This window comes from Laccaria bicolor, genomic scaffold, assembly GCF_000143565.1.
Source record: "Laccaria bicolor S238N-H82 LACBIscaffold_3 genomic scaffold, whole genome shotgun sequence".
In the NCBI taxonomy this organism is placed as follows: domain Eukaryota; kingdom Fungi; phylum Basidiomycota; class Agaricomycetes; order Agaricales; family Hydnangiaceae; genus Laccaria; species Laccaria bicolor.
In genome coordinates, this window is record NW_001889874.1 from 758084 (window position 1) to 784935 (window position 26852).

General features: G+C 41.7%; 6 protein-coding genes across 6 annotated transcripts; 3 read left to right on the top strand and 3 right to left on the bottom strand.

Moving 5' to 3' along the window:
* Positions 1–7448: 7448 nt before the first annotated feature.
* Positions 7449–9372, bottom strand: LACBIDRAFT_322508 (uncharacterized protein; the record flags this gene model as incomplete). Its single annotated transcript, XM_001875983.1, has 5 exons — positions 7449–8004; positions 8049–8370; positions 8397–8750; positions 8785–9274; positions 9370–9372. 5 exons carry the CDS (start codon positions 9370–9372, stop codon positions 7449–7451), a joined length of 1725 nt encoding a protein of 574 aa, XP_001876018.1.
* Positions 9373–9994: 622 nt separating this feature from the next.
* LACBIDRAFT_292389 (uncharacterized protein) lies at positions 9995–11721 on the top strand (the record flags this gene model as incomplete). The annotated part of the gene is made up of 4 exons (XM_001875541.1): positions 9995–10486; positions 10541–10671; positions 10752–11020; positions 11078–11721. The coding sequence occupies 4 exons, from the start codon at positions 9995–9997 to the stop codon at positions 11464–11466; spliced, it is 1281 nt and encodes a 426-aa protein (XP_001875576.1). The 3' UTR covers positions 11467–11721.
* A 398-nt stretch (positions 11722–12119) lies between these two features.
* On the top strand, positions 12120–12936 carry LACBIDRAFT_147022 (uncharacterized protein; the record flags this gene model as incomplete). The annotated part of the gene is made up of 4 exons (XM_001875542.1): positions 12120–12172; positions 12228–12356; positions 12413–12789; positions 12845–12936. Coding segments are annotated over 4 exons (651 nt in total), but the record flags the coding sequence as incomplete, so codon positions are not given.
* Positions 12937–13772: 836 nt separating this feature from the next.
* LACBIDRAFT_308521 (uncharacterized protein) lies at positions 13773–14225 on the bottom strand (the record flags this gene model as incomplete). Its single annotated transcript, XM_001875984.1, has 1 exon — positions 13773–14225. The coding sequence occupies one exon, from the start codon at positions 14223–14225 to the stop codon at positions 13773–13775; it is 453 nt and encodes a 150-aa protein (XP_001876019.1).
* Positions 14226–14563: 338 nt separating this feature from the next.
* Positions 14564–19672, top strand: LACBIDRAFT_381489 (uncharacterized protein; the record flags this gene model as incomplete). Its single annotated transcript, XM_001875543.1, has 12 exons — positions 14564–14755; positions 14810–14952; positions 15010–15133; positions 15199–15253; positions 15305–15412; positions 15469–15542; positions 15597–15659; positions 15720–17204; positions 17256–17612; positions 17660–18100; positions 18174–19002; positions 19053–19672. 12 exons carry the CDS (start codon positions 14564–14566, stop codon positions 19670–19672), a joined length of 4491 nt encoding a protein of 1496 aa, XP_001875578.1.
* A 4973-nt stretch (positions 19673–24645) lies between these two features.
* On the bottom strand, positions 24646–25820 carry LACBIDRAFT_322512 (uncharacterized protein; the record flags this gene model as incomplete). Its single annotated transcript, XM_001875985.1, has 5 exons — positions 24646–24827; positions 24855–25043; positions 25307–25316; positions 25460–25548; positions 25640–25820. The coding sequence occupies 5 exons, from the start codon at positions 25818–25820 to the stop codon at positions 24646–24648; spliced, it is 651 nt and encodes a 216-aa protein (XP_001876020.1).
* Positions 25821–26852: the final 1032 nt, after the last annotated feature.

Genomic DNA, 26852 nt, shown 5'->3' on the forward strand with positions numbered 1-26852 from the left:
TATCATAAAGATAATTTTGGTCCTAAACTTGTCCTTTAACTTTTATATTGTATTTTTATTATAGAAACAGCAGATTATATATTGCATGCAACTGTATCTATTGGTATTCAGCTATTTGTTATATAGTTATAGCCTTTAAATTATGCTTCATCAGATAATAAAGGTTTTTACTGACTACTCTTATATTGAGTTTATATTGGTGATTGCCTATAATAGACTAGCCCTAGTTACTGAATCATTACTGTTGTCTATTATTCATGCAAATTACCAGAGATAAATATTGGCTGATGTGCAAGCCATATTGTGGTACACCACTGAACGTAAGTGTCCCCAGGGTAGTGGAACAGCTGTTGGAATGTCTAATGGACAATGCAACCAAAGTTGTTGTAACTCTAAGAGTAGGTCGTTCCGGCCAATCGATCAATAGCTAGGAGCCATGGAATGTGACAGTTCATAGTACCCATGCTCCGATCTTCATGGACACTCCCATTGGAGAGTGCTATGATTATGCAAGTCGTGAAGGTGCCTCCACATGTATTGCCTAGTATTCAAGTTAGAGCTGTTAGTAGGGCTTCAAGTTGAGCAACATGAGCAATAGTGGTTAAAGAGATAGATTCCCTCATGGACTACATGAGGTGTAATGTACAAAATAGATGATGTAAGCAGAATCTGACTAAGCATATGGTAACAGACAGACTGATAGTTCCATGATGTTGGGGAGTGGAAAGAGTAAGATGTGTGTGTAGGGAGTTGCTTACTGGACTGACATACTACACATATTCTTCACTGCAGTAGACCTATGTTTCTGAAAACTAGAGAGAGTTCTGGGGATTGTTACATTTACCATGCTAGCTATATTTTCTCACTCCTAGAGATATGTTCCTGAGCACTGGAGAGAGTTCTAAGGATTGTCAGGGTCTGATGTTTCATGTAAATGTATGTGATGTGATGTATTCATGTTTGTTGGCTATAATGACATATTAAATTTCTTCAACATCATCATGACTGCTGGTACTTTACTGTGCCCCACCAATATCTGCAGAAATGGCTAGAATCCTCCAGAATTCTGATCTCTCTATTAGAAATATTTGAATTTTCTTTTTTAGACATGGATTTTAGACTTTGACAACAGTACCCAACAAGAAGTCCCATTTTTTCTCATTTTTACCATGTTTTATAAATGATTTCATTTAAAATAGTAATATTTCTCATTTAAAATGCAAAATGGACTCTGAAATCAGCCCTGCAACATTATGACCACCAGTAATTACCATCTACATTTTCTCCAATGTTACTCTCATTTTATTATGATTTTCTAGCCATATTTACACAAATTACCTTATTTGGAAATATGCACAGATCATATCCACCATGCACCCACATTGTCAGTAACAGTTAATAGTATGTCTGTTCTTTTTTTCTGTTTTCTTTTCTGATTCTCACACTATATTTGTATCAATTGCTATATTACAAAATGCATACAAACCATGTATATGGTACCTCAATATTCCTGACAATAGTCCATTATTTTTCTCTTTTTCCTATAATTTTATGGCTATATTTTCATTATAGACTATATTTGGAAATATGCACAGACCAAGTAAACAGTACACCAAGACCTATTTACATCACATGATTTTTCTTATTTTTCTAATTACATTTGTATTAATTACTATATTAGCAAATATGCACAGGCCATGTACATACCCAATATTGTCAACAACAGTCCATTTTCTTATTTTTCTGGCTATATTTGTATCAATTGCTATATCAGAAAATGTGCACAAACTATGTTCATAGTATGTCAATATTGTCAATAATAGTACATTATGTTTCTGTTTTTCTTCTAATTTTCTAGCTATATTGTCATTAATTACCATATTTGGAAATATGCACAAACCAAGTAAACAGTACATCAAAATTATCACATATCATTTGAATTTTTTATTGTTTTTCTGCCTATATTTATATTGATTACCATATTGGAAAATATGCACAAACCCTGTATATTGTACCCCAATATTTTCAACAATACTTTATTATTTTAATTTTAATTTTATAATTTTATAAGTTCTCTTCTTATTTGTTTGGCTGTATTTGTATTAATTACTATATTGACCATATATCTATTTTCCCCTTCTTTTTGTCTGATTTTCTATATATATTTCCATAATGGGAAATGTGCACAGGCCTTCAACAATACTTTATTATTTTTATTTTTATTTTTCAATTTTCTAGCATTATTGAATTTCCCTTCTTATTTTTCTGGCTGTATTTGTATTAATTACCATATTGACCATATATCTATTTTTCCCCTCTTTTTGTCTGATTTTCTATATATATTTCCATAATGGGAAATGTGCACAGGCCATTAGTAATGGTCTACTATTTTTTCTTCTTTTTTTCTGACAGCAGTGGTGGTGTGGGAAAGACAGATCACATAATATAGAATATAAATAAGTACATCATGAGTCAGATGTTTGTCTATTATTTGTGCTATTGCTTCCATGCCTATCCATTTGCTACTCTGTCCCCATGCCAAAGACAATACCCAAACAAGAGCCCTTACTCCTCTCCTTTGTGGAATCCTCTGCACCATTTACAATGGTTTTATATAATATCAAGAACCAATATACTGAATTTCCTACAGGGTGGTGGTGTATTGCATGTTGGTAGTGAGTGCATATTGGGTCATTGTTATGTCCTTGTAATAGTAGTAGGGTGCCTACAAATCTTATGCTTTCCCTATACCATACCTACAAATTACAATGTCCATATCTACATGCAATATGTCTAGACTATCTACAAATGACAGTAACTAGATGATCACTATGAGCATATAAAGTGCACTATTCAATGATCCTCACCCCCCAGCAGATGTGTAACACATTATCTATGTGTTATATGTGGGGAGCTGTTGATGAATGTTGTATAGTGAGCCAAAATGATAATGGTGTTAAGACCAAGCTGTGATTGGCTACAATACAAGTCAGATCTTGATTCAAGAGACATTCTGCTAGTATCTAGTGGAGATCATTCATGCTTCAGAATTCCACTGCAGAATCCCCACTCCTTCTCTGGAAATTCTACACCAAAAGGTTGGATAAATGAAAGATTATTCCTTCATCTACTGGTGCATATATGTGGTAGTGTAGACAGCTGTATAACTAATACAGCCTTACAGCCTCCCCTACTCTATAACATCAACCAGGACCTTCCAACATGTAGTCATCATGATATAGGTGACCCCAGGGGATCTCACCTTGCAACTTGTCACTTACTGCTACAGTTGGTGAGGTAAATGAACTGGCAATGTAATCTTGCCTCTGGCTTGGTTTGAACCACCAACCTGCTGACAAGCTGTAATCTTTTATTTAGTGTAAACTGAATGCCTATTCAGTGACTTTGGTGTCACAAGACCCAGTCTATCAGGGCAGGTCTTATCAGATCTGCACTGTTATCTCTTCCTGCATCTGTATCCAACCTCTCATGGATTTCCAGGGTAGCTTTGAATATCTGGAGCAATCTTAAATCTTGCTAAAATACACCCACATCTAGTCTCTAACCCTCATTCTTCCTCTCTTTGGACTGTAGCTGTGACCAAGATCACAGCTGGGTCTTCTTTCCATTGTCATTCCAGCTTGCCATACCACTTTCATTGACAGCTTCCACATTTAACACACATATAATCCATTAGACCACCCAAATTTGAAATACTACTAGAATAAAATCAGAAAGAAATTGGATGGGGTAATGTTTACATGGTCTGTGCACAGTTCCATATATAGTAATTACTAAAATTACAGCCAAAAAGTCAGAAAAAAATAAGAAAAGAAATTCACATGCTGGAAATGGTCATTAATAATGTTAATGTATTGTTTACTTGGTCTGTGCACATTTCCAAATATGGTAGGTAGTGAAAATATGGCCAGAAAATTGATGTCTGACTCTAGCTGATATGGTTTCATCTGATAGGCACATGATAAATGCATCATATAGTTGTTCACATTGTATATCACATGGTACAGTCATATGATATGACATGTGATCAATCATGTGATATAGTAGTCATGTGATGTGATCATGTGACAATGTCATGTGGTCTGATTATGTGATATAGATCATGTGATAGCCATCAAAGATTTTGGCACTTATCTAGTATTTACACCAGAATAGTGTGGCTACTACAATTGCAAAATAGAGTAAGTATTGCATTTTCACATGAAAAATTGAAGAGAAAGAGGGAAAATAATAGAGGAAATTCAATAAAGCTAGAAAATCAGAAAAATAAATTAAAATTAAAATTAAAGTAATAAAGTAATGTTAAATATTGGGGTACAATATGCAGGGTCTGTGCACATTTTCCAATATGGTAATCAACATAAATATAGGCAGAAAAATAAATAAAAATTCAAATGATATGTGATAATTTTGATGTACTGTTTACTTCGTCTGTGCATATTTCCAAGTATGGTAATTAACAAAAAGATAGCAAGAAAATTAGAAGAAAAATAATGTACTATTATTGACAATATTGACATACTATGAACATAGTTTGTGCACATTTTCTAATAGAGTAATTGATACAAATATAGCCAGAAAAATAAGAAAATGGACCCATTGTTGACAATATTGGGTATATATATTGCCTGTGCAAATTTGCTAATATAGTAATTAATACAAATATAATTAGAAACATGAAACAGATCATGTGATGTAAATAGATCTTGGTGCAATGTTTACTTGGTCTGTACATATTTCCAAATATAGTAAATAATGAAAATATATCCAGAAAATTAGAGCCAAAAGAGGAAAATAATAGACTATTGTCAGGAATATTGAAATACCATACACATGGTTTATGTGCATTTTCTAATATAGTAATTGATACAAATATACTGTAAAAATCAGAGAAGAAAAGAAGAAAAAAGGACAGACATACTATTGACTGTTATTGACAATGTGAGTGCATGGTGGACATGACCTGTGCATATTTCCAAATAGGGTAATTTGTGCAAATATAGCCAGAAAATCATAATAAAATGAAGGTAACATTGGGGAAAATGTAGATGGTAATTACTGGTAGTCATAATGTTGCAGGGCTGATTTTGGAGTCCATTTTGCATGTTCAAATGATAAATATTACTATTTCAAATGAAAATCATTTATAAAATATAGTAAAAATGAGAAAAAATAGGACTTCTTGTTGGGTACTGTTGTCAAGGTCTAAAATTTATATCTAACAAACAAAATTCAAGTATTTCTAATAGAGAGATCAGAATTCTGTAGGATTCTAGCCATTTCTGTAGAAATAGATGGGGCACAGTAAAGTACTGGCAGTTGTGATGGGGTTCAAGAAAGAAATTCAATATGTCACTATAGTCAACAAACACAAATACATCACATATACATTTACATGAAACATCAGACTCTGACAATCCTCAGAACTCTCCAGTGCTCAGGAACATACCTCTATGGGAGTGAGAGAATAGAGCTAGCATAGTAAATGTAACAATCCCCAGAACTCTCTCTAGTTTTCAGAAACATAGGTTTACTGCAGTGAAGAATATAATATGGCTTGCACATCAGCCAATATTTACCTCTGGTAATTTGCATGAATAATAGACAACAGTAATGATTCAGTAACTAGGGCTAGTCTATTATAGGCAATCACCAATATAAACTCAATATAAGAGTAGTCAGTAAAAACCTTTATTATCTGATGAAGCATAATTTAGAGGCTATAACTATATAACAAATAGCTGAATACCAATAGATACAGTTGCATGCAATATATAATCTGCTGTTTCTATAATAAAAATACAATATAAAAGTTAAAGGACAAGTTTAGGACCAAAATTATCTTTATGATAAATTTTGTAGAAAAGTTGAATCCAGAAGATAAAAGTTTGAATGGTCAGAAATTTATGAAGTTTTTTTTTTGAAACTAGGACCCCAGATACTCCATGACACTGGCAGGAAATTTTTTGCCTGTGTGACATGGCTAAAACATTTCCGAGCAGTGTGACATGGTCAAAAGATTTTTCAGCAGTGTGACATGGCTCAAACATTTCTTAGCAGTGTGACTTGACCAAAAGATTTTTCAGCAGTGTGACATAGCTAAAACATTTCCAACCAGTCTGAAACACTTCAAATATTTCCTACCACTCTAACATGCTTCAAATATTTCCGTCCACTTTCAGATGGCTAGGATATTTTTCAATGCAATATATCAACCCAAATATTTCCGGTCACAATATTGAAGGTCAAACATTTTTGCCCAATGCAATAATATATTTTCCTCCAGAGGCAAAAAAATAAATGGCCAAGGAACCTATTAGCCTGGATATATATCTATATGTTTCAAGGCTAATAGCTTGTTCAAGGTGGGTGACTGAAGTGGGATCCTCATGATACCAACCCTTCAATTTTGCAAAGAGGCCTTGCGATTGTGAACACTATCTCTGTTCACCATGACTCTCCTTTCTTCAATGCTGATTGGACGATGTGTTCCATTATTTCAGTATTCCCTCTTTGGAAAAATGGCAGATCTTACACAACATACTTATCAGGACGAACTTAGACAGATCTTCCGATGAAAGAGTAAGGAGGGGGTTAGGTGACTCTACCCATCTTTTCAACTCATTCTTAGTCGCCTGATCATATTTGCGCAGGCCTAGCTATGTGCGCCAGGCTTGAAGCTTGAAGCCTGAACTTGAACATGAAAAGTTGGTCCAGGAGTCCTTGGAGCTCCCACCAGTGGTAATAGTGGGGTTGAACCAAAAGGTCAGTCACGGTTGTCCCCTTATGTTGTATCTATGAGTTTCGAAAGCAAGCCGGATTAATAATTGATAACCAGCAGATCACTGGCAACCAGTCCAAAGAACACAGACACAATTAAAAGTTGCTCCAGTTAATGTGGGGTATTATGGTCACAACGTCAGCACATGCAATGTGCAGAGTTGCTGAAAATAAGTTGCCATGAATGTGATCAGCTTGTCACATCTTGCTCAAATACCAGAAGAAAAAGAGTAGGTGGTGGATAGTTGTCAGAATTGGACCAGCTTCTCTATTTGTGGTCTCGAAAGACCAAATCCTAAGACACTTGCAAGTCATGTTGAAGAGTTTCTACCCTTACAGCAGACTTACCAACAAATTACCATCAAACACAAGTGATTTATTTGATGGGTATAAGGCCCAACTATTACACAAGATGGCAACAGTATTGCAAGAGAAAACCAGAAAGTGCAAGGGGGGAGAGTGGTGAAATCAAGCTAGAATAGTTATTGGTGGGTTGCCACCCCAAGGTCAGAGTGCTTAAAAGTAAAATAAGTCCATATCTTTGTGAGGAAAACAATGGAATGGCATACCCCAGCTCCAAGAGACGCAAGAGGACCCAATGGACCTTGTTTATGGCTGCCAACCAACTTGTAAAGTTCTCCACGGGTTTACCGTTGATTGAGCTGCCCCACCACGTGAGAGTCCCACCATGCGAGAGTTGACAGCACGGTCAGAAATCTGTTCTGCCCATGCTTGCGAAGCACGTCCCAATCATCTTGCACCTCTACCAGACAATGTTCGCCTCCGAGAAGACCTTCGATGGCGGCAACCTTTCGAGATGGTGGCTGCAAATTCTTCCACCAGGACCACCAACACTTATCGAAAACATCTACATTCTTGATTGTCGGCTCACATTCGCGCCCGTGGCCGATCCACCAAGAAACCTCATCTGGTCTATCACCCTTCCGGAAACCAGTTGTGTGCCCCCCAACCTCAAAATTTGTACGTGACTCAAGCTCAACGTAGAGAGGAAGGAGGGGTGAGAAGATAGGGCTGAGGTTCTTGTTCTTTAACATTTCGTCTGCGTTCGTGAACCATGTTGGCCAAGCAGGGTTTGGTAGGCTTTGAGGTGCAGTATTTGCATGCAGGGGCTGAGTAGATGTTGAAGGAGTAGGATTTGGGGAGGGAGCGACGTCGTTAGGTTGAGGGGAAACAGGCGAAGACCTGTGGGTCAAAGCTAGATCCAAGCTGTCAATCGCTGTGTTGACAAATGCTTCGCCGCCAGGTTGGTCTTCATGAGAGGAGAGTTCCAGTGCAGCGCTACTCGTCTGCAACGTTGAGTGAGGAGACTTTCTCCCTCTTTGTCAGGCAGGGCCGAGTTTTTGGATTGTGGTGCAGGATCGACAATTTCACCAGCTGAGGACGGAACGATGGGAAACTCCAAAGGTCGAGGCCCTTCAATCAAGGATTGATCGCAGATGAGCGTGGAGCGGTTGGTTACGACATTCTTTGCTAGCTGCCTTGCGGTCGTACATGTTGTCAGTCGCAGAGGAACATCCTCATCACTGTCACTGTCATCCTCGCTGGTGTCTATATCAGACAGCACATCGTTGAACTCTGCCCCCCCCCCTCCTCCTCCTCCTCCTCCGTGTTAGACTCCTCGGCATCGGACTCCTCAGTATTAGCATGGTGCTTCCCCTTCTTCCGCTGGTGCTTCTTTTGCTTCTTTAATGTCCGGCTGCCGCCTTGTTCACGCGTCCGCTTCCTCTTGCCATTGCCCTTTGTCGACGCCATGGATGTAGAAGGCTTCATGGGGGGAGCTGACTGGTGGGAAGGCGTGTCCTTTGTTGAAGTGGTGGAGGCAAAAGTGGAAGGCGCATCGATCATCATAGAGGATGATGGGTCGTCGTCATCTAACAAGGGCTGCTTGTCGCTAATGGTCAAAGCACACACTCGCTGTTCATCAGGAGCTAGCAGTCATAAGATTAGTCAATGGTGTAGTACCTAGAAAGTTGTACTTAGTGGCGAAGGAAATATTTGAGAGAGTAAGGTGTGTGAGGGTGGCGGTGAAGGTAGAAATGAGGTTTCGCTTGGACTGGTCATGGAGCCCCATCCAGTCGACATTTTCCAAGCGAAGATATGAGATGTGTGTCATGACGGTAAGGAAGGGCACCAGTCTACGCAACCAGCGGCGGTCCCCGCCCTGGCAAGAAACCAACTCCAGATTTCTTGCGAAAATTGGGATGGTGGAATTAATAGGAAGAGATAGTGAGGCGAACTCGTCCATGTTGATATGGTCCAAGTAAACTCGTCGAAAGAGATGAGGACGGCAAACGTTCAGCCATGTGTGGCAGGCAAGGCTGCAAGACTTGAGCAGTTCGTGGTCTTCTGCCACGTACTGAATAATTTCCTCGACGAGTTCCATGGGGAAAGTGACGCCCTTATAATCGGCGCCGATTTGCCACTTTGCCACAGAAAAGGGTATTGGGGGAATCTATGAGATAACGACGTTTAGCAACAAATTGGAGTTCACACAAAACGAGGCCTCACTTCTGAAAACGATCTTGAAAGGAGGTTATGTGAGCGAACCATGGTAAGTGATGGGGGTTGAATATTAGGGTAGACTTTATACCATGACTCGGCAGCAGACGTCAATACTAACAATAGAAGTTTTGGTAGATCCCCAGGTTTGGTCAGTTCCCTTGATTGCCCCTTGATTCACCGTCGACTGGTCAGCACATAGAGTTTTGGTAGCTCCCCAGTTTTAGTTAGTCCCCTCGAATGCCCCTTGATCTCCCTTCATCCAGCGAAATATTGCTGATGAGGAAGGTCCGTAAGATCGAGTGTCGCAGCGAAATTGCAGCCGTGCTATCTTCTTGTGGAACCTTCGTGTCTCCTCGTATGCGATAATTTCGGATTGATTTCGGATGCTTGACTGGTATGTCAGACTCCAAGCAGCCCTGCAGATCCAACCGAGCTTTGAGCTCACCTCGGACTAAGCGAGCGGTTGTAAAGCTCGTACATAGTAAGCCTTAAGGTCTGTGATGATGAGATTGAACAACATGTCGCACTGCTGTACCTGTTGTAAAGCCCTGAATGAAATGAATGGGCTGTGACAAAGTCAACAGCGTCGGCGTCTGATTGAAACACCGACAAATACAAGCTTTTTCGTATTCCTGTGCAAACAAAAACATTTTCGTCCGCAAAAACCGCGATGCCTTCCGCACTAAGGGATCCAGAAACTTTCGGAAAGAAAGTGTCGAAACAGGGCAAGGGAAAGGCGCTATCTAGTGGGAGCAAAAAGGTCGCGCCGATACCGGAACCTGTCGAATCGGTGGATGACGAGGACGAGGACGATGAGGGAGTCGACGAGGAGGGTATGGCGAGGCTGATGAAGGCTTTGGGTGAGGACGCTCTGGATGAGTTTGACCAGGCCCAGCTGCGGTCTCTGGCTGGGGATGACGATTCTTTGGAGGGGGATGCGAATAGCGAGGGCGAAGGGGAAGACGATGAAAAAGCTGCGGTTGACGATGAGGATCAGGATGACGACGAAGAGTCTGCTGCAGAGGGTGACGAGGATGCGCCGGAGGACAGCGATCAAGAACAAGATGAAGATGAAGAGGAGGAAACGGCGGTGCTACTCGATGAAGCTGAAGATGTGGACGAGGACGCGGTTCCACGCCAAAAAATTGAAGTGGACGACAAGGTGGGTTCTCATTAACCACGGATATCATTGCCTAACTTTCTTTTTTTTGTCTAGATCGCTCTTGAACGTATCCGTGAAGCAATTCAACTTGACCCATCCTTGCCATGGACAGAAACGTTAACACTATCATATCCCGAAACAATTGATGTTGACGTCAACGACGACCTCAACCGCGAGCTGGCCTTGTACGTTTTCCCTTTAAATAAATCCTACACTTTGATACTCAATCCCTCCACTCTGCTAGTTACAAACAGGCATTACATAGTGCCAATGCCGCCCGTGCCCTTGCTACAAAACATAAGTTCCCCTTCACCCGGCCCTCAGACTACTTTGCCGAGATGGTCAAAAACGACGCGCACATGGAGCGGATCCGTCAGCGCCTTCTAGATGAAGGCGCCGGGATCAAAAAAAGCGAGGAAAAACGAAAAGAGCGGGAAGGGAAGAAATTCGGAAAACAAGTACAGATCGAGAAACTCAAGGAGCGCGAGAGGTCGAAGAAGGAAATGGAGGAGAGGCTGAAAGGGCTGAAGCGGAGTAAGCCAACTTCCTCTTCCCCTTTTTCTAAGCACTTGCTGACGTTTTACGCCACAGAACGAAAAGACATCTTGGACAATCCCCAAGCGGGTGAAGACGACTTCGACATCGCAGTCGAAGATGCTATTTCCGACCGTCCCGCCAAGCGTGGCAAAGCAGCTGGAGGACGCGGTCTTGCTCGCTCAGCACGGGACCAGAAGTACGGCTTTGGCGGGGCTGGCAGGCGCTCAAAACAAAACACGAAGGAGTCGACAGATGACTTTGGTGACGGTGCGGGACGGGGAAAGGGACGGTTCGGCGGCAGAGATGGAGGAAGAGGCGGTAGAGGTGGAGGTGGTGGGAGAGGCAGAGGTGGTGGTGGTGGGAGGGGTGGTGCGAGAGGCTCGTCTGGAGGTTCTAAACGTCTAGGAAAGTCAAGGCGAATGACGATGCGAAGCAAGTCATAGGTCATGATAGGTTTATTGACGAATTTTCGTGGTTTCCCGTTTGCCTTTCAATTTCTGAGGTTGTTGGTCTTTGGAAGCCATACGATGATCAAACTCGATGGCGTACAGGTGGTACTGATAACCATTTCGGCTGGTGGTTTTGACCTCCTAGTTATTTCCTTACCTTCATTTTCATTAAATTTCAAGCTTCATGTCGACTTTTCGCCGTCGTCGACCTCGTTAGTGTAAATAAAGCAAGATTTCTTTTGTTGACGCACCATCATGCACACACAGTACAGCCTCTTGGGTCAAGTTTCAAGGCGTCCTCGAGGCCCCTTCTTTCTCTTCCACAACATCGATTACCTCAAGAGTGGGCTGGACCCCTCTCAATAATGTTCACTTTACGTCTTTGCCTCGTTCTTGTGCTCTGGGCAGCATTTGTGGTCGGGTTACCGCTCCGCAGTCGATCTGCAGATATCATTGAAGGGTAAGTGGGGTCCGCTTTGTATCCCCCATGATGTGGCTCATCCTGCGTTGTTAGACGTGGATGTGCGACGGTAGTAACGATGGAGGAGCGAGCGTTCATGGAGCAGGCCTTGGACAGTGTGAGATTGTTCAAACGCGATGTCAAGGATTCGAAAGCCACCGCAAAAGTCAAGCCTGTCAAATTTGATGTATACTTCCATATCATCGCAGCGAACGAGACATACGAGGGCGGTTGGATTCCGTGAGTTGATATAGTCTTTCCAAGATAGCTCAGTACTGACCGTGCATCTACATAGAAACTATCAGATCAAGGCCCAGGTCGATAGGTTGAATACCGACTTCAATACTACAGGAATCTCGTTCAATTACAGGAACACTTCCCGTATCTTGAACGCAGATTGGTTTGAGAACGTTTACCCTGGCTCGTGAGTAGTCTTCCTCTATGACCTACAGGCTCCTGCAACTGCTAACACTGGCCTAGACCTCAAGAACAAGAGCTCAAACGGGCATATCGGCAAGGCGATGCTACCACTCTCAACATCTACACCGCCGGATTCAACAGGACGAACCCCTCACTGGGATACGGCTCCATGCCCTCCAAGTACTTCAAAGACCCAATCAGTGACGGTGTCATTGTCCGGTACTCCACCTTCCCTGGCGGTGAACGCAAGAACTACAACCTCGGCCGAACGACGGTGCATGAGGTTGGACATTGGTTCGGGCTTTACCACACGTTCGAAGGGGATGGGTGTGATGGTGTTGGGGACAACGTCGCAGACACGGCCCCGGAAGCTTCAGGTGCGGAAGGGTGCCCTGTTGGCAGGAATACTTGCCCGGGAGGTCCACCGGATCCTATTCGTACGTCGTGTTTGATTCCTCTTGCCTACTGAAAACCCTCTTACGGTCTTGACAGACAACTATATGGATTACTCTTTCGATTTGTGTATGAGAGAGTTCACGAAGGGTCAAGCGGTCAGGATGCACGAGGCCATACGAGCCTTCAGATCCCCACGGAATGCTACAACCATAGCGTCGTCGGCCTCATCCTCCACCCCCAGCGCAACCCCAACCAAAGGGTCATCACCAGCAAAGGGCACAGTCTCCCCTGTTGTCGGTCCTCCGAAATCTGGATCCGAGGCAGCGGCCAAGAAGCCTGTTATCGAGGTAACTTACACCCCTGCAGCGTCGAAAGCAACCCCGGCAGCGGCAAGGAACTATAGCGCTGGATCCGTCATGCCAACACCATCAGCGCCGACACCAGTAAGCGAAGATGCGGAGCACGAGGGGGGAGCCTGAATCTTAAATGTCTGATCAATTTGCTGTAACTTGCAATGATTACGCTTCAATCTATGCTTTGCTCTCCAAATTGACGCTTATTGATGAGCAGACATCTGAGAGAAGGTTTCGATCTTTTTCATGATGCTGGGAAGATGTGTGCTAATCGACGTTCAGTTGATGTCGAGAGGGGTGACATTGACAGGCGAGGTCAAGATGATCAAACAGTTCAAGATCTCAACCCTATTCTCTCTTCTGCTCTACGGGCTGGCCCACCGTCTAATCGTTCCCACCTTGATATCGAATGCCATTTGTGCAACTCAACGGGTACTTATTCTTTCCTCATCTGCCAACGTTCTCCTCATCTTTTCGTCCGTCCACAGAGTGGACTTGACATGACTATTTCAACGTCCCTATCTCGACAGTATTTGACCCCTTTAATGCGATGACCCACCGGCGATTTCTCTTGGGTGTCTCCCAACATCCTTCTTTTCATTCTGCCGCATCTTGATCACTGTGCTGGGTACCGTGGCCGCTGGCCAACGAGATCCCACGGTCACCTCCGCTTAACGTTCTACAGGCCTGTGTAACTCCTCCAGCTTAGAGTTCCCCTTTGATAGACCGACGGCGGCGAGGCAACGTGCAACAATCTGAACTCGCGATGCCTGAGTTGGCGGTGGAATGATGGACTGTCGAACAGCCATCAACGAGGGGAGGGAGACGAGCTTACGGGCGACGTAACACGCAACTACTTCAAGACACAGTTCCCGTTGATATACGGGCAGCGCGCGAGGCGACGTGGAACGTTTCGAATTGATGAGACTTGGGTTGGCGGTGGAACGGCGAACGATCGGACACGCGCCGTCAGAGAGGGGAAGGAGACGAGTATACGATCGAAGTCCGGAGGATTTTTGGGGTCGCCATAGGGCAGGGATCGCTCTGCAGTGGGGGTTGGATCGAACGAGACGGCCATAAGTTTGTGGGGCGCTCAGTAACGAGGAGCACCGGCCTTGTTCCATAATTTCCACCCACAAAACTCGCGACCACTGCGCTCGGTCGCAGATCACGCACGGCCTTGCACAGCACAAGAAGTAGCTGTACTATAGCTATGCATGCCCGCCGTAATTTCGTCCTCTTCCATTCAAATTCGGGTTGGGGGTGTCAATTCGGGTAGACATGGGATGGTATTCTACATCCGTGATTTGGGGTAGTAGAAACTGGCATTCTGTAGTAACAAATGGTCAGGAAATCGTAGAAAGCAGAGTGACATGGACCCGTGACTCGGAAGTTGAACCGTTGTGGTCACATGGCGTGGCAATCGGCGCTCTACCCATTCCTGTTATCAACCACCACCATCATGAACGCAAACGCGACTTTCGGTACCAGCGACACCACCAAAAACAACAAAATGAACGCTACTGGGTTGAATCCCGTGGGAAACGAACTTCTGCAAGTGATCGCGCTCGAGGTTGTCGCCGCATCTGGCGACACCTTTCCACCTTTGAAGGCGGCTGTCCTTGAGGCATTGGCCATCATCGGAATTGTGAAGGTGTGTATCCTTACTATAGCCATTCCGCCACGTCTATCTATCCAATGGCCACAGAAAATTAAGATCAATGAGAAGGATTGGGCTGCTTTTTCTGGAAGTCTCATTCAGAAGGTTGAGGAGATTGTTCTCGCTACCTGTCAATATAACAAGAGTCAGGTCCCATTGACTTGGCAATCCAATTTTGAGAATCTGAGATGGTGCGTGGTTTGGAGAGTGTTATTGTGAATGCCTCCTGGATTGAAGTCATGCACTAGCATTTTGGAGCATATGAAAGAAGATGTGACAAAGATCCAACAACAGAATTTGTACATGAGTATTGCCAATCTGGGAAAAGATACAGAACATATTGCCAGTTTTCAGGTTGAACTAAATGCACTTGTAAGCATCATGGCATTTCTTTCATATCAACTGTTCTAAATCATCTCATTCATTCAATCATGCAGCCCAACTTTCAGGCTTGTCTTGGGGTTGATGTTGAGGGAAGTTCACAAGAAGCAAGTAAGTCAAGGTGTAAATATTTAACTTGATACTCTTTCTGAAATTGTACAGATGCCAAGTGGAGAGAGATTTTGGGAGATGCAACACCTGAGTCCAATAAAGACCACAAGTCTAACAAGAGAAAGAATATGGGTGAAAGGCCTCCAGCTACAGGGGATGGTATGTATACACTTGCTTTTCAATACTATTTCAATCTAACTTGTTTATCTATTCAGTGGCTCAAGTAAATATGTTTCATCAGGCAAAAAATGTTCAATTTATTAATAGTGTTGTCACTGCTGCAAATACTGTGAGTATTCACTTATTCAAATGCCCTCCTCAATTAATTGTTGGGATACTGTAGATCAATAACAATAATGATGATGAACTTTGGACCAAGATAGAAGATGCTGCAGATCAATTAAATGTAAGTTATGATGGATGGGTAAAATTTGACATGAGCTTATATCATCAATAAACAATCTAGGTAGAAAAATGGCTTCAAGAGCTCAAAGCTCCATCACATGGCAAAGTAAAAGACAGATGCATGCCTGGAACTCGGGAGGATGTGCTCACTCTTATTAAAACATGGCTTGATGATCTGAATGAGCCTAATATTTTCTGGCTTTCTGGCAGTCCTGGCTCTGGAAAGACAACTATTGCTTCCACTGTGGTAGCTGATTTTGACTGTTTCTCTGGGCAATTCTTTTTCCATCGTGATGAGACTGAGCTTCGGGATCCAGACAATTTATGGAGACGCATTGCTTTGGACCTTTCTCTAGGATCCAATGATGTCAAAAAGTCTATAGCTCAGGCACTGGAGACTCAGAAGGCTAACATCAGAGGCCTTGATATCTCTATGCAATTTGAGCATCTTATTTCAAAGCCTTTACAGCAGGTTTTTGGGACCTCCATAAAGCCTCTTCTTATTGTTGTTGATGCCCTTGATGAGTGTGATTCATATGAGAAACTCTTGCCTTCATTGATATCTTGGTCTGGCTTTTCTAAATCTTTCAAGCTCCTTATTACAAGTCGCCGTTATAGTAATATTCAGACTTGTCTAGGCTCCATCAGTGTCCATGTTGATCTTCATACTGGACATGAGATATCTACACATACTTCTGATGACCTTGAAAAATACTTTATTGCAAGATTTACTGAGGTAACTAGGTTGCCTCCAAAGTGGCCTGGTCCAGCCAAAGTATCATTTCTTGTAAGAAAAGCTGCTGGGTTATTTATCTGGGCTAAATCTGCAATGGACTTTATCTTGCATAAGGGAGGTGATCCTGAAGAGAGGCTAGATATCATTTCTACTGATTCTGGAGAAGGAATTGATGTTGTTGACAGCTTGTACCATCAGGTCATTTCTGTTGCCTTGCAAGGTCTCAGAAAACCAGAGAAAACTAGCTTAAAATTAGTCCTAGGCTCCATAATCATTGCAAAGGACCCACTTCGCATCAAAGATCTAACAGAGCTTCTGGGAGTAAAAGATGGATTCCTAAATTCAATAATTGGCCAACTCAGCCCAATTTTATCCATCAGCAATACAAACTATCTGCATATTTGCCACCAGTCTGTGGTGGATTTTCTGCTTGATTCTGGGCGCTCTCAAGACTTGTGGGTTGATCATCAGTATTATAGTCTCTCCTTTGCTGGGTCTTGCTTGAAACTTATGAATGCAAAACTCAAGTTTAACTTCTTTGATCTAAAAACATCCTATATTTTGAACAAAGACATACCAGAGCTGAATGACCATATTGAAAGTGTGAAATCTACAGCCTTAGATCATGCAACCTACTTCTGGGCCAGCTATCTGCAGAAGGATTGTGATAAAATATTACAATTGGCAGTGCAGGCTGCAGTTGAGAAGTTTTTGATGGTACATCTTTTACACTGGCTAGAAATTATGAGTTTGATGGGAACAGTAAACCATGCTGCTCAGCTACTATTGTTAGCTGCACGTTGGAGCAAAGTGAGTACATAGATGTTTGATCTATCACTTTACTAATATGAAACACTATAGGCTATAAAACCCAGCCTATCAGACTTCGCAAAAGATGCAAATAGATTTGTTATGGAGTTTGTGGAACCAATAGCTAATGCAGTGCCACATATATATTTGTCAGCACTCCCATTTGCTCCACGAAATTCAAAAATCTCTATGCAGTTTCTGAAGCTATTTCAAAAGACATTGATTGTAAAGATGGGTCAAATGGAAGATTGGTCAGAGAAATGTTTGCTCAGACTTGCAGACCATGATGGTTGGATTACTTCAGTTACATTTTCTCCTGATGGCAGGCATATTGCCTCTGGGGCCAATGACAAGACTGTCAGAGTATGGGATGCTCAAACAGGTCAGACTGTCATGGACCCTCTCAAAGTAGATGGTGATTGGGTTACTTCAGTTGCATTTTCTCCTGATGGCAGGCATATCGCCTCTGGATCTATGACAAGACAATCAGAGTGTGGGATGCTCAAACAGGTCAGAGTGCCATGGATCCTCTCAAAGGACATAATGATGATGTTACTTCAGTTGCATTTTCTCCTGATGGCAGGCACATTGCCTCTGGATGCTATGACAAGACAGTCAGAGTGTGGGATGCTCAAACAGGCCAAATTGTTGTAGATCCTCTCAAAGGCCATGGTGTTTATGTTACTTCAGTTGCATGTTCTCCTGATGGCAGGCATATTGTCTCTGGGTCTGATGACAAGACAGTCAGAGTGTGGGATGCTCAAACAGGTCAAAGTGTCATGATCCTCTCTGAGGACATGGTGGCAATGTTACTTCAGTTGCATTTTCTCCTGATGGCAGGCATATTGCCTCTGGATCTGATGATGAGACAGTCAGAGTGTGGGATGCTCAAACAGGTCAAAGTGTCATGAGTCCTCTCAAAGGACATGATGATTGGGTTACTTCAGTTGCATTTTCTCCTGATGGCAGGCATATTGCTTCTGGATCTATGACAAGACAGTCAGAGTGTGGGATGTTCAAACAGGTCAAAGTGCCATGGATCCTCTCAAAGGCCATGATCATTATGTTACTTCAGTTGCATTTTCTCCTAATGGCAAGCACATTGCCTCTGGATGCTATGACAAGACAGTCAGAGTGTGGGATGCTCAAACAGGCCAAAGTGTTGTAGATCCTCTCAAAGGCCATGGTGTTTATGTTACTTCAGTTGCATTTTCTCCTGATAGCAGGCATATTGTCTCTGGGTCTGATGACAAGACAGTCAGAGTGTGGGATGCTCAGACAGGTCAAAGTGTCATGACTCCTTTTGAAGGACATGATGATTATGTTACTTCAGTTGCATTTTCTCCTGATGGCAGGCATATTGTCTCTGGATCTGATGACAAGACAGTCAGAGTGTGGGATGCTCAGACAGGTCAGAGTGTCATGGATCCTCTCAAAGGCCATGGTAGTTCAGTTACTTCAGTTGCATTTTCTCCTGATGGCAGGCATATTGTCTCTGGATCCTATGACAAGACAGTCAGAGTGTGGGATGTTCAAACAGGACAAAGTGCCATGGATCCTATCAAAGGCCATGATCATTATGTTACTTCAGTTGCATTTTCTCCTGATGGCAGGCACATTGCTTCTGGATGCTATGACAAGACAGTCAGAGTGTGGGATGCTCAAACAGGCCAAATTGTTGTAGATCCTCTCAAAGGCCATGATCTTTATGTTACTTCAGTTGCATGTTCTCCTGATGGCAGGCATATTATCTCTGGGTCTGATGACAAGACAGTCAGAGTGTGGGATGCTCAGACAGGTCAGAGTGTCATGGACCCTTTTGAAGGACATGATGATGGGTTACTTCAGTTACATTTTCTCCTGATGGCAGGCATGTTGTCTCTGGATCTGATGACAAGACAGTCAGAGTGTGGGATGCCCAGACAGGTCAGAGTGTCATGGATCCTCTCAAAGGACATGGTGATGGGGTTACTTCAGTTGCATTTTCTTCTGATGGCAGGCACATTGTCTCTGGATCTGGTGATGAGACAGTCAGAGTGTGGGATGCTCAGATCAGTTCAAGAATTACTGATCCTGTAACAGTGTCTTGTCTTTCCACTTGTCCTACTGCAAGCACTTCTGTTTCATTACCAGTCACACCCATACATTCTGAGGACAGGAACATTACCATGTCTGACTTCAATAAAACTTTTCTTTGTGATTCCTATAATAAACCATTGCTAGAATTCTGCCACCATGATGGTAATTGGATTATGCTGCCAGGTGGGGCCTATGTTCTACGGGTGCCAGACCGAAATAGATCTGGTTTGTTCTGGCCAAGAACAACTACTGTGATTGGTTGCACTCCAACTTCACTTCAGTTGGAAAACTTTGTTCATGGTGTAAACTGGAGCCAGTGTTTTTCATCATGCCATGATCCCATTCAAGGATCAATTGAACCTATTGATTCCATTGTCAAGTTCAACTGAACTTCACATCTTTTGTGTTATTCCATATATCCATGTGTTTCATCACCCACTTACTGTATGTAATCAGGAAGCTGGCCACCCTGGGAAGCTGGCCACTTATTTTCTGCAGCTTGTAGTGCACAAAATATCCAAAATTTTATATCATTGGAAAGTTTGAGATTAGGCCAATTGAGTGAAAATGTTTAAAAAATGAAAAGTGTCGATTTGAATACAAACTGGATGTGGCCAGCTTCCCAGTCAGGGCCGTGTTTATGGTCTTTTTACACCAAAAAAAACACTACTGAGTCAAATTTCAATTTAGAATTCCAAAATGTACATGGTAATTAAGAGGAGAAAAATGCCTAACAGAAAATGTCAAAAAAATGACACATAGTGCGAAACTCAGTCCTTAACTAGGACAATGAGTTAAGGTGGCCAGGATCCCGATAAGGCACAGTACACTAACTGGGCAAAAAGATTGTCCGATCATTTTTTGGACAAAGTTGGTGCTATAACATGAGAATCAAAGATTTTGAGAACTAAGCTCTAGTGTATAAAATATAGCTAAGGAAGTGTAGATTGTATATACCAAGTCTGGGGATGAACAATTGAAAACTCAGGATAAGGCAGGGAATTGACTGTGACAAGTGCCAAAAATGGGATGTAACAAAGTGGGAAATTCTGAATGACTGCAACCTACTGAAAGCAATTCACAACTTGAGGAAGAGATATTTTTAACACTGGATCTCCCTGCTATTGTTATGAGTTTCATGAAGTCTCTGGGCTAGAAAATTTTATATCCTCCTCTAAAAGGTAAATTTGAACTTATTCTCCATTTAATGTATTTTTCACTCAATATATTTGTTGGAATGAAGTAAAATGACTCCCTATTGTTGTTTGTAGTGTATATAATACAAAAGGTAGGTAGAAATGTTAAAATGAACATTGCATGATGTCTGTAGAAGCTAATTCCCAGAGTTTTTCTGGAAGTAAACAAGTATCTACAACATTGGTCCTTCTTTTCTGCAAGAAGAAAAATGCTACCATCCTTTTGAATTAATCCATGGAGACTCAGGATGTCTTTTAAACAATGCCTGAAGTATAGCATGATAGCAAATAAATTTACACTGGGTATAACTTGAAAAGTCCCCAACAAAAGTACATTTTGCATAGAGCAATCATCTTGGACCAATCCTTGACATTTTTCTTGGTGAATTGGGGCTGAAAATATTTCACAAGGCACTTCTCATGCCTAGTACACTATCCCAAAAAAATAAGCAGAAGTTCCATTTATACAAGGATCTGATACCCCACACTTTTCTTGCTCTATGCAAAATGTACTTTTGTTGGGGACTTTTCAAGTTATACCCAGTGTAAATTTATTTGCTATCATGCTATACTTCAGGCATTGTTTAAAAGACATCCTGAGTCTCCATGGATTAATTCAAAAGGATGGTAGCATTTTTCTTCTTGCAGAAAAGAAGGACCAATGTTGTAGATACTTGTTTACTTCCAGAAAAACTCTGGGAATTAGCTTCTACAGACATCATGCAATGTTCATTTTAACATTTCTACCTACCTTTTGTATTATATACACTACAAACAACAATAGGGAGTCATTTTACTTCATTCCAACAAATATATTGAGTGAAAAATACATTAAATGGAGAATAAGTTCAAATTTACCTTTTAGAGGAGGATATAAAATTTTCTAGCCCAGAGACTTTATGAAACTCATAACAATAGCAGGGAGATCCAGTGTTAAAAATATCTCTTCCTCAAGTTGTGAATTGCTTTCAGTAGGTTGCAGTCATTCAGAATTTCCCACTTTGTTACATCCCATTTTTGGCACTTGTCACAGTCAATTCCCTGCCTTATCCTGAGTTTTCAATTGTTCATCCCCAGACTTGGTATATACAATCTACACTTCCTTAGCTATATTTTATACACTAGAGCTTAGTTCTCAAAATCTTTGATTCTTGTGTTATAGCACCAACTTTGTCCAAAAAATGATCGGACAATCTTTTTGCCCAGTTAGTGTACTTTGTGTAACTTCTTTATTCATTTGTCCTATAAAATACAACTGGCTACCTCTATTTAACATGAAAAGTATTTAAAAACCAACTGGTAATGTCTCAGATCAGAGAAAATGTTTGACTTTAGTGGAGTATATGCTTTTTCAAAGTATCAATGTCCAAAAAATAAATATAGACATTGTAAGAATTTATCAATTTTACAAAGACTATGCTGTCTGTGCTGAACTAATTTTCCCAATTGAGAAATATTGCAGACTGATACAATTAGCCAAAGACACCAGATATAATCACTAGGTCACCAGCACAATCCATCATTTTCCTGGTACTTTCTGTACTGGGTTCTTATCTCTCACTGGATGCATACCACATTCATTTGGACCAGATTATAGTAAAGAAATATGGAGTTATATGCTGGCTGCTGGAAAGTTCAATGTTGGACTTTGTTGTATGTCAATGGACGACAATGTCTATCAACATACATTGGTGGACACTGATAGAGGTTGATGGACATTGAGATGTCACATGACAATGGAGATTAAAATATGATATGGCAATTTCCATTGTACTTGTTGTTGTGTTTCATTGGACTTCAACACTCTCACCATCGTGTCCAATGTTCTCCAATGAATTCCAATGGCCTTCACTGAATATCCTTGGCCCATGCTCACCCCTGATGATACGCGTTGCATGGGGATGACCGTGTAAGTGCGAAACACGCAAACAAGGATCAAGCGCATTGGGAAAACCCTAAACACCTAAACACTCACACACACACACTATCACAATCTCAGTGCACGAGTTTGAGGGCCTTTGGTATTGAGAAATACCACTTTTGTCTTCTTAGGTTAAGTCTCAAGAGATTTCATTCAAAATGGGTTTTTATTATAAAGTGTGGTTTAGAATAGTTCAATAGAACAAAGTATGTCTTTTCTGGGAACTTGGTCTCTTAAATGCAAAGTTCTTTGATCACAGTTTCTTTTATTAACACAAAACACAACTTCAATTGACTTTTATGACTCCCGTGAGTTTTTATTATGTCACTATGCTCCAAAACTAAGGGTACAAGTACGCTGTCTTGTCTAAATGATACTGTGTTCTTAAAACCTCTTATTCAAAAGTCTCCAAGTAAGTTGACTCCCAAGCATGCTGGCTTCGTTCACACTGTACTTTTCTGACCACGAAGAAATCTCCTTTAATTGATTACAACTGTCCACCTCCTAAGTTCCTACTTGGAGTGCAACTAGCTGGTCAACAGGGGGGCGATTGCTTGCCTTTTGACCTGCCAGCATGCTCTTATATACTCCAGGAACCCCTATCTACGTTTTACATGTGTTTTAATGCAGGATACTTCGGTCCAAATTACAAATATGAATTTTAAAGAACGTGTGGTATATTTTGTAGTCTATCTCTGTGAACACTACAGATTTTGCAGTGTCATGTCTTTCATTTTCAAACACATCAGTGTTTGATGTGTACATGGAGTTAGCCGATGTAGCTATTCTTAGCTTGGCATGATCTCGTGTGTTTCTTTTCTATGGCCCGGTTACCGGTTTGACAGATGGCATCATATAATGATTAATGTTTCCTGATGTGTTGATGCGCATGCGTATGCATTTACCAATAGTCTTTGGTCTCCCGTTGTTTCCGAGTTTTTAATTACAATGCCTTGTCTTGGCTTGTCTTTTCATTACGGAAGTCAGGAGACACTCCGTAGGTGCTTTCAAATGTCTTTCTTAATTGTCAGGGGGTTCTTATTATATTTCATATAATAGAATGTGTCTTTTCCCCATGTTTGTACTTGTGACATTCAGACGCATCAGTCTTTGATGCGTACACAGGAATCACCGTACATGTCTTTCTGAATGGCCGTGAGCCATGCTAAGTCTTCGTACATTTATTACTTAGGCATAGTTTAGTCTTTCAATATTTCAGACATGCCGTTTAAGCGTCTATGTCGTCTTTTCTGTATTTCTTCTATAAGCACGAGTTTCCACAATAAATCCATTATGTGTTTCTAAACCCTTTGGTAGTAATGCAATTCTTCTCCCTGCCTTGGGTGTTTACTCTAGAACCTCTTTGTGCTCTATTTCATGGTAGGTGAATCTTAGATAGGATCCAAGTATAATGTCACGACACGTACTGCTGCCAGTTCCAAAGCCTTTGTCCTATTTTCAGATTCCATGCATTTGCACTTTTAGTCAACTGAGCCGGGTATGCGCATTGACTCTTTGTATCATTGCAATTGTACGTAGTGTATTTATTAGAGATGACCTTTATTGGTAAAATCGTTAAAATTGAATTTTATATGGGTGACATGGTTTCATCCGTATCACCAATATGGTCCAATAAATTTCAAATCCCACTCTCCAGGTGAAATACTCGTTGCATGCCCTTGATCAATCTTTGTGCACCCCTCTTCACCCCACCAAACACCCAGTTATGTCTGCACTAATGGGACCTATCAATAACCATTGTAAGAAATTGGACTTGGAGGCAATTGCTCTTGTGCTCAAAATTGACTCTACTGGGACCATGAAAGTCTTGATTCCCCACATCATTGCACATCTTGATAAGCATCCTGAACTGGCCAAACATGTCAAGTTTTAAGGATTGTTTTCTTACCACCCAGATTCCACCCCTGTAGAGAAGAAAACAGAGGAGTTCTGATAAGGCAGCAGAGGATGAGATTGAGGTGAAGGTAGCAGTTGGGAAGCCAACAGGGTATGTCACTGCTTTTGTCACCAAATTGATTTGATACAAAATTTCTCTGCATTTAGAGCTAACAAAACTTTATTGGACCTGAAAGTCACAACTGATCCTCCTCCACAATTTGGAAGACTTGGCACCACTGGGACCACTGTTCATGGGGGACCTGTTACTCCTGGTATGTGTCATTATGGCTTGTATTCATGTTCTTTCAAGCTAATCTCCCATGAAGATTGTGACATGGGCGATGACTCATCTCCTGCTAGTCTTCCAGACTTGGATAACAGCAGTGATTCTGATCACATTGCAGTTCCTTCTGAGAAAGAGATGGAAGTTACAGTTGCGACAAGCCTCAGTGAAGCCCTCAAACATTTGAAGGACACAGATATCAGCAGTGGTGTAAAGCCTAACACAATGGTTCCACATAAGTGATACTTGTGCATATATAGATATGGACTGACAGTGGTTCTCTGTAGTTGTTGTCAATTTCTTTGACCACATGGACCCCACTAAACCAGCAGAAGAAATTTGGTTGGAAGATGGCTTTACAGCCATGTTGAGCAAAGGACAGATGACCACTTTGCTCTCACTGCTTCTACCAAATGTTATCCAAAATGCTTCTCTGATTAAAGGTGTGCCCATTTCACTTTCTATGGTTTCTATACTAAAGGAATGTACATTTTAGAATGTGGTGGCTGCCTTTACAGGCCAGGTCAAGCTGCCAACTCCAGCCATATCACCATTGGTGTAGTTAATGCTTTCACATTGGGAGAAATTCTGTGACAGCTTTCTATCACCCGCATTGATGAGTATGTCCTCAGGTCCCTGGATAGTGGTGAATATGCTTGCACTATCTTTTGGGAGCAACTGTCAGTTCACCAATTTTCTCTCTTGCTTAAGAATAGTTACTTACCAGCTTTAGCCTGCTGTACCTGTCACACAAGCTGAACTATTGGCTGTGAAAGCCAAACCACTAGAGGTTGCTTGCAATATGAAGGAGACAAAGGCTTGCATCAAGAATAACATCATTGCATCTCCTCCTGTCAATGACAAGTTCATAGCCTACCTCTGTGAGAACTATGTTCATGACTGTAGTGAAATTTGCAAAGGGCATCTCTGAGTGAGCCATCCATTTTGCTAACAACTGGTATGGTTCTGTAAAGTTGTCATTACTCTGCCTAATCAAAGAGATTAGGTCTTTTATGTGCAGACAGGGTTGTTCCATACTTCTTTTGCTTGCATTTACGTTTGCAGGTGACAGTTTGGTTCAATGTCAATTCTAATGTACTGTCATCATCGACCTTGGAGCTGGAGTGAATAGAGGGCACTTTCTTCTTTTTCTGCATTACAGCAGAAGGTTGGGAAGGACAGAGAGAGGTATAGTGATGGGGGAGGAGGTGGGAGGAGGAAGCAAGGAGGAAAAGCATGTCAAAAGCGTGTCAAATCAATTGATCACAAGCCTGTGACCTGTGCTATGCATGGCCTTGTATGTTATTCTTTGTGAATGTTTTATACTTGAAGTATACTCTTCAGAACTTGAAAGCCCCAATGACATGCCACCCTTTGGGTGGCATGTCGTTGGTACATAGACACATAGATCAACATGTGCTGGCTCCAGTCAATACTTTCCATTCCTCCACTGATTCCTACCGGAATCCTGGAATTCCGGCTGGAATTAACAGGAATCCAACTGGAATCAACAGAAATTGAACACTAGGACTTCTGGTTAATTAATTTTGGACCCTGAATCTCCTTCTTTAGGTCAGACAAATAGAATTGTAGCACTAAATCTTTTACTAAACAAGGGCATAAGGCATATGACTAGTTACTTACTACTACATGGATTTATTTATTTCAATCAGATTCAGAGACATTAGATTCTGCATGTTGTTCATCCAAACCCAAGTCTTCATCATTACCATTAATCTCCTGAGACTTTGCTTTGCGTTTCCTGTACTTAACTCTCCCCCATGTATTCCCACCGGATTCCCACTGTAGTCCGGGTAAAGTCTGGCATTCTGGCTGCAGTCCTGGGGGAATATGGTAGGACTGCTTTTCTACTCTATTCCCATTTCATTCCAGTGGGAATCTAGTAGGAATTCCAACTCAATTTAGACATCATGTGACTTATTCTGAAAGTCATGTGACTTCATGCCTATCATATTTATTGTAAGTCTAATGTAGTCAGCCAATTTATTATTATATCTTGTCCTATAATAACCTCACAAGTTTCTTCTTAGAACAGTTATATAGATTCAAATTCTAATATATTGAAGTGGTACACAAAGATTATTTTACTGTATTCTAAGTTAAAGGAAGGGGGGGAGGAGGGGGGCAGAAATAAATGGGGGTGGAGGAAGGAAGGGATGGGCAGGGAAGGGGGAGGGAAAAGGTAGGAGGAAGGGTGTAGGGACAGGGAAAAGGAAGGGGGAAGGGTGTAGGGACAGGGAAAAGGAAGG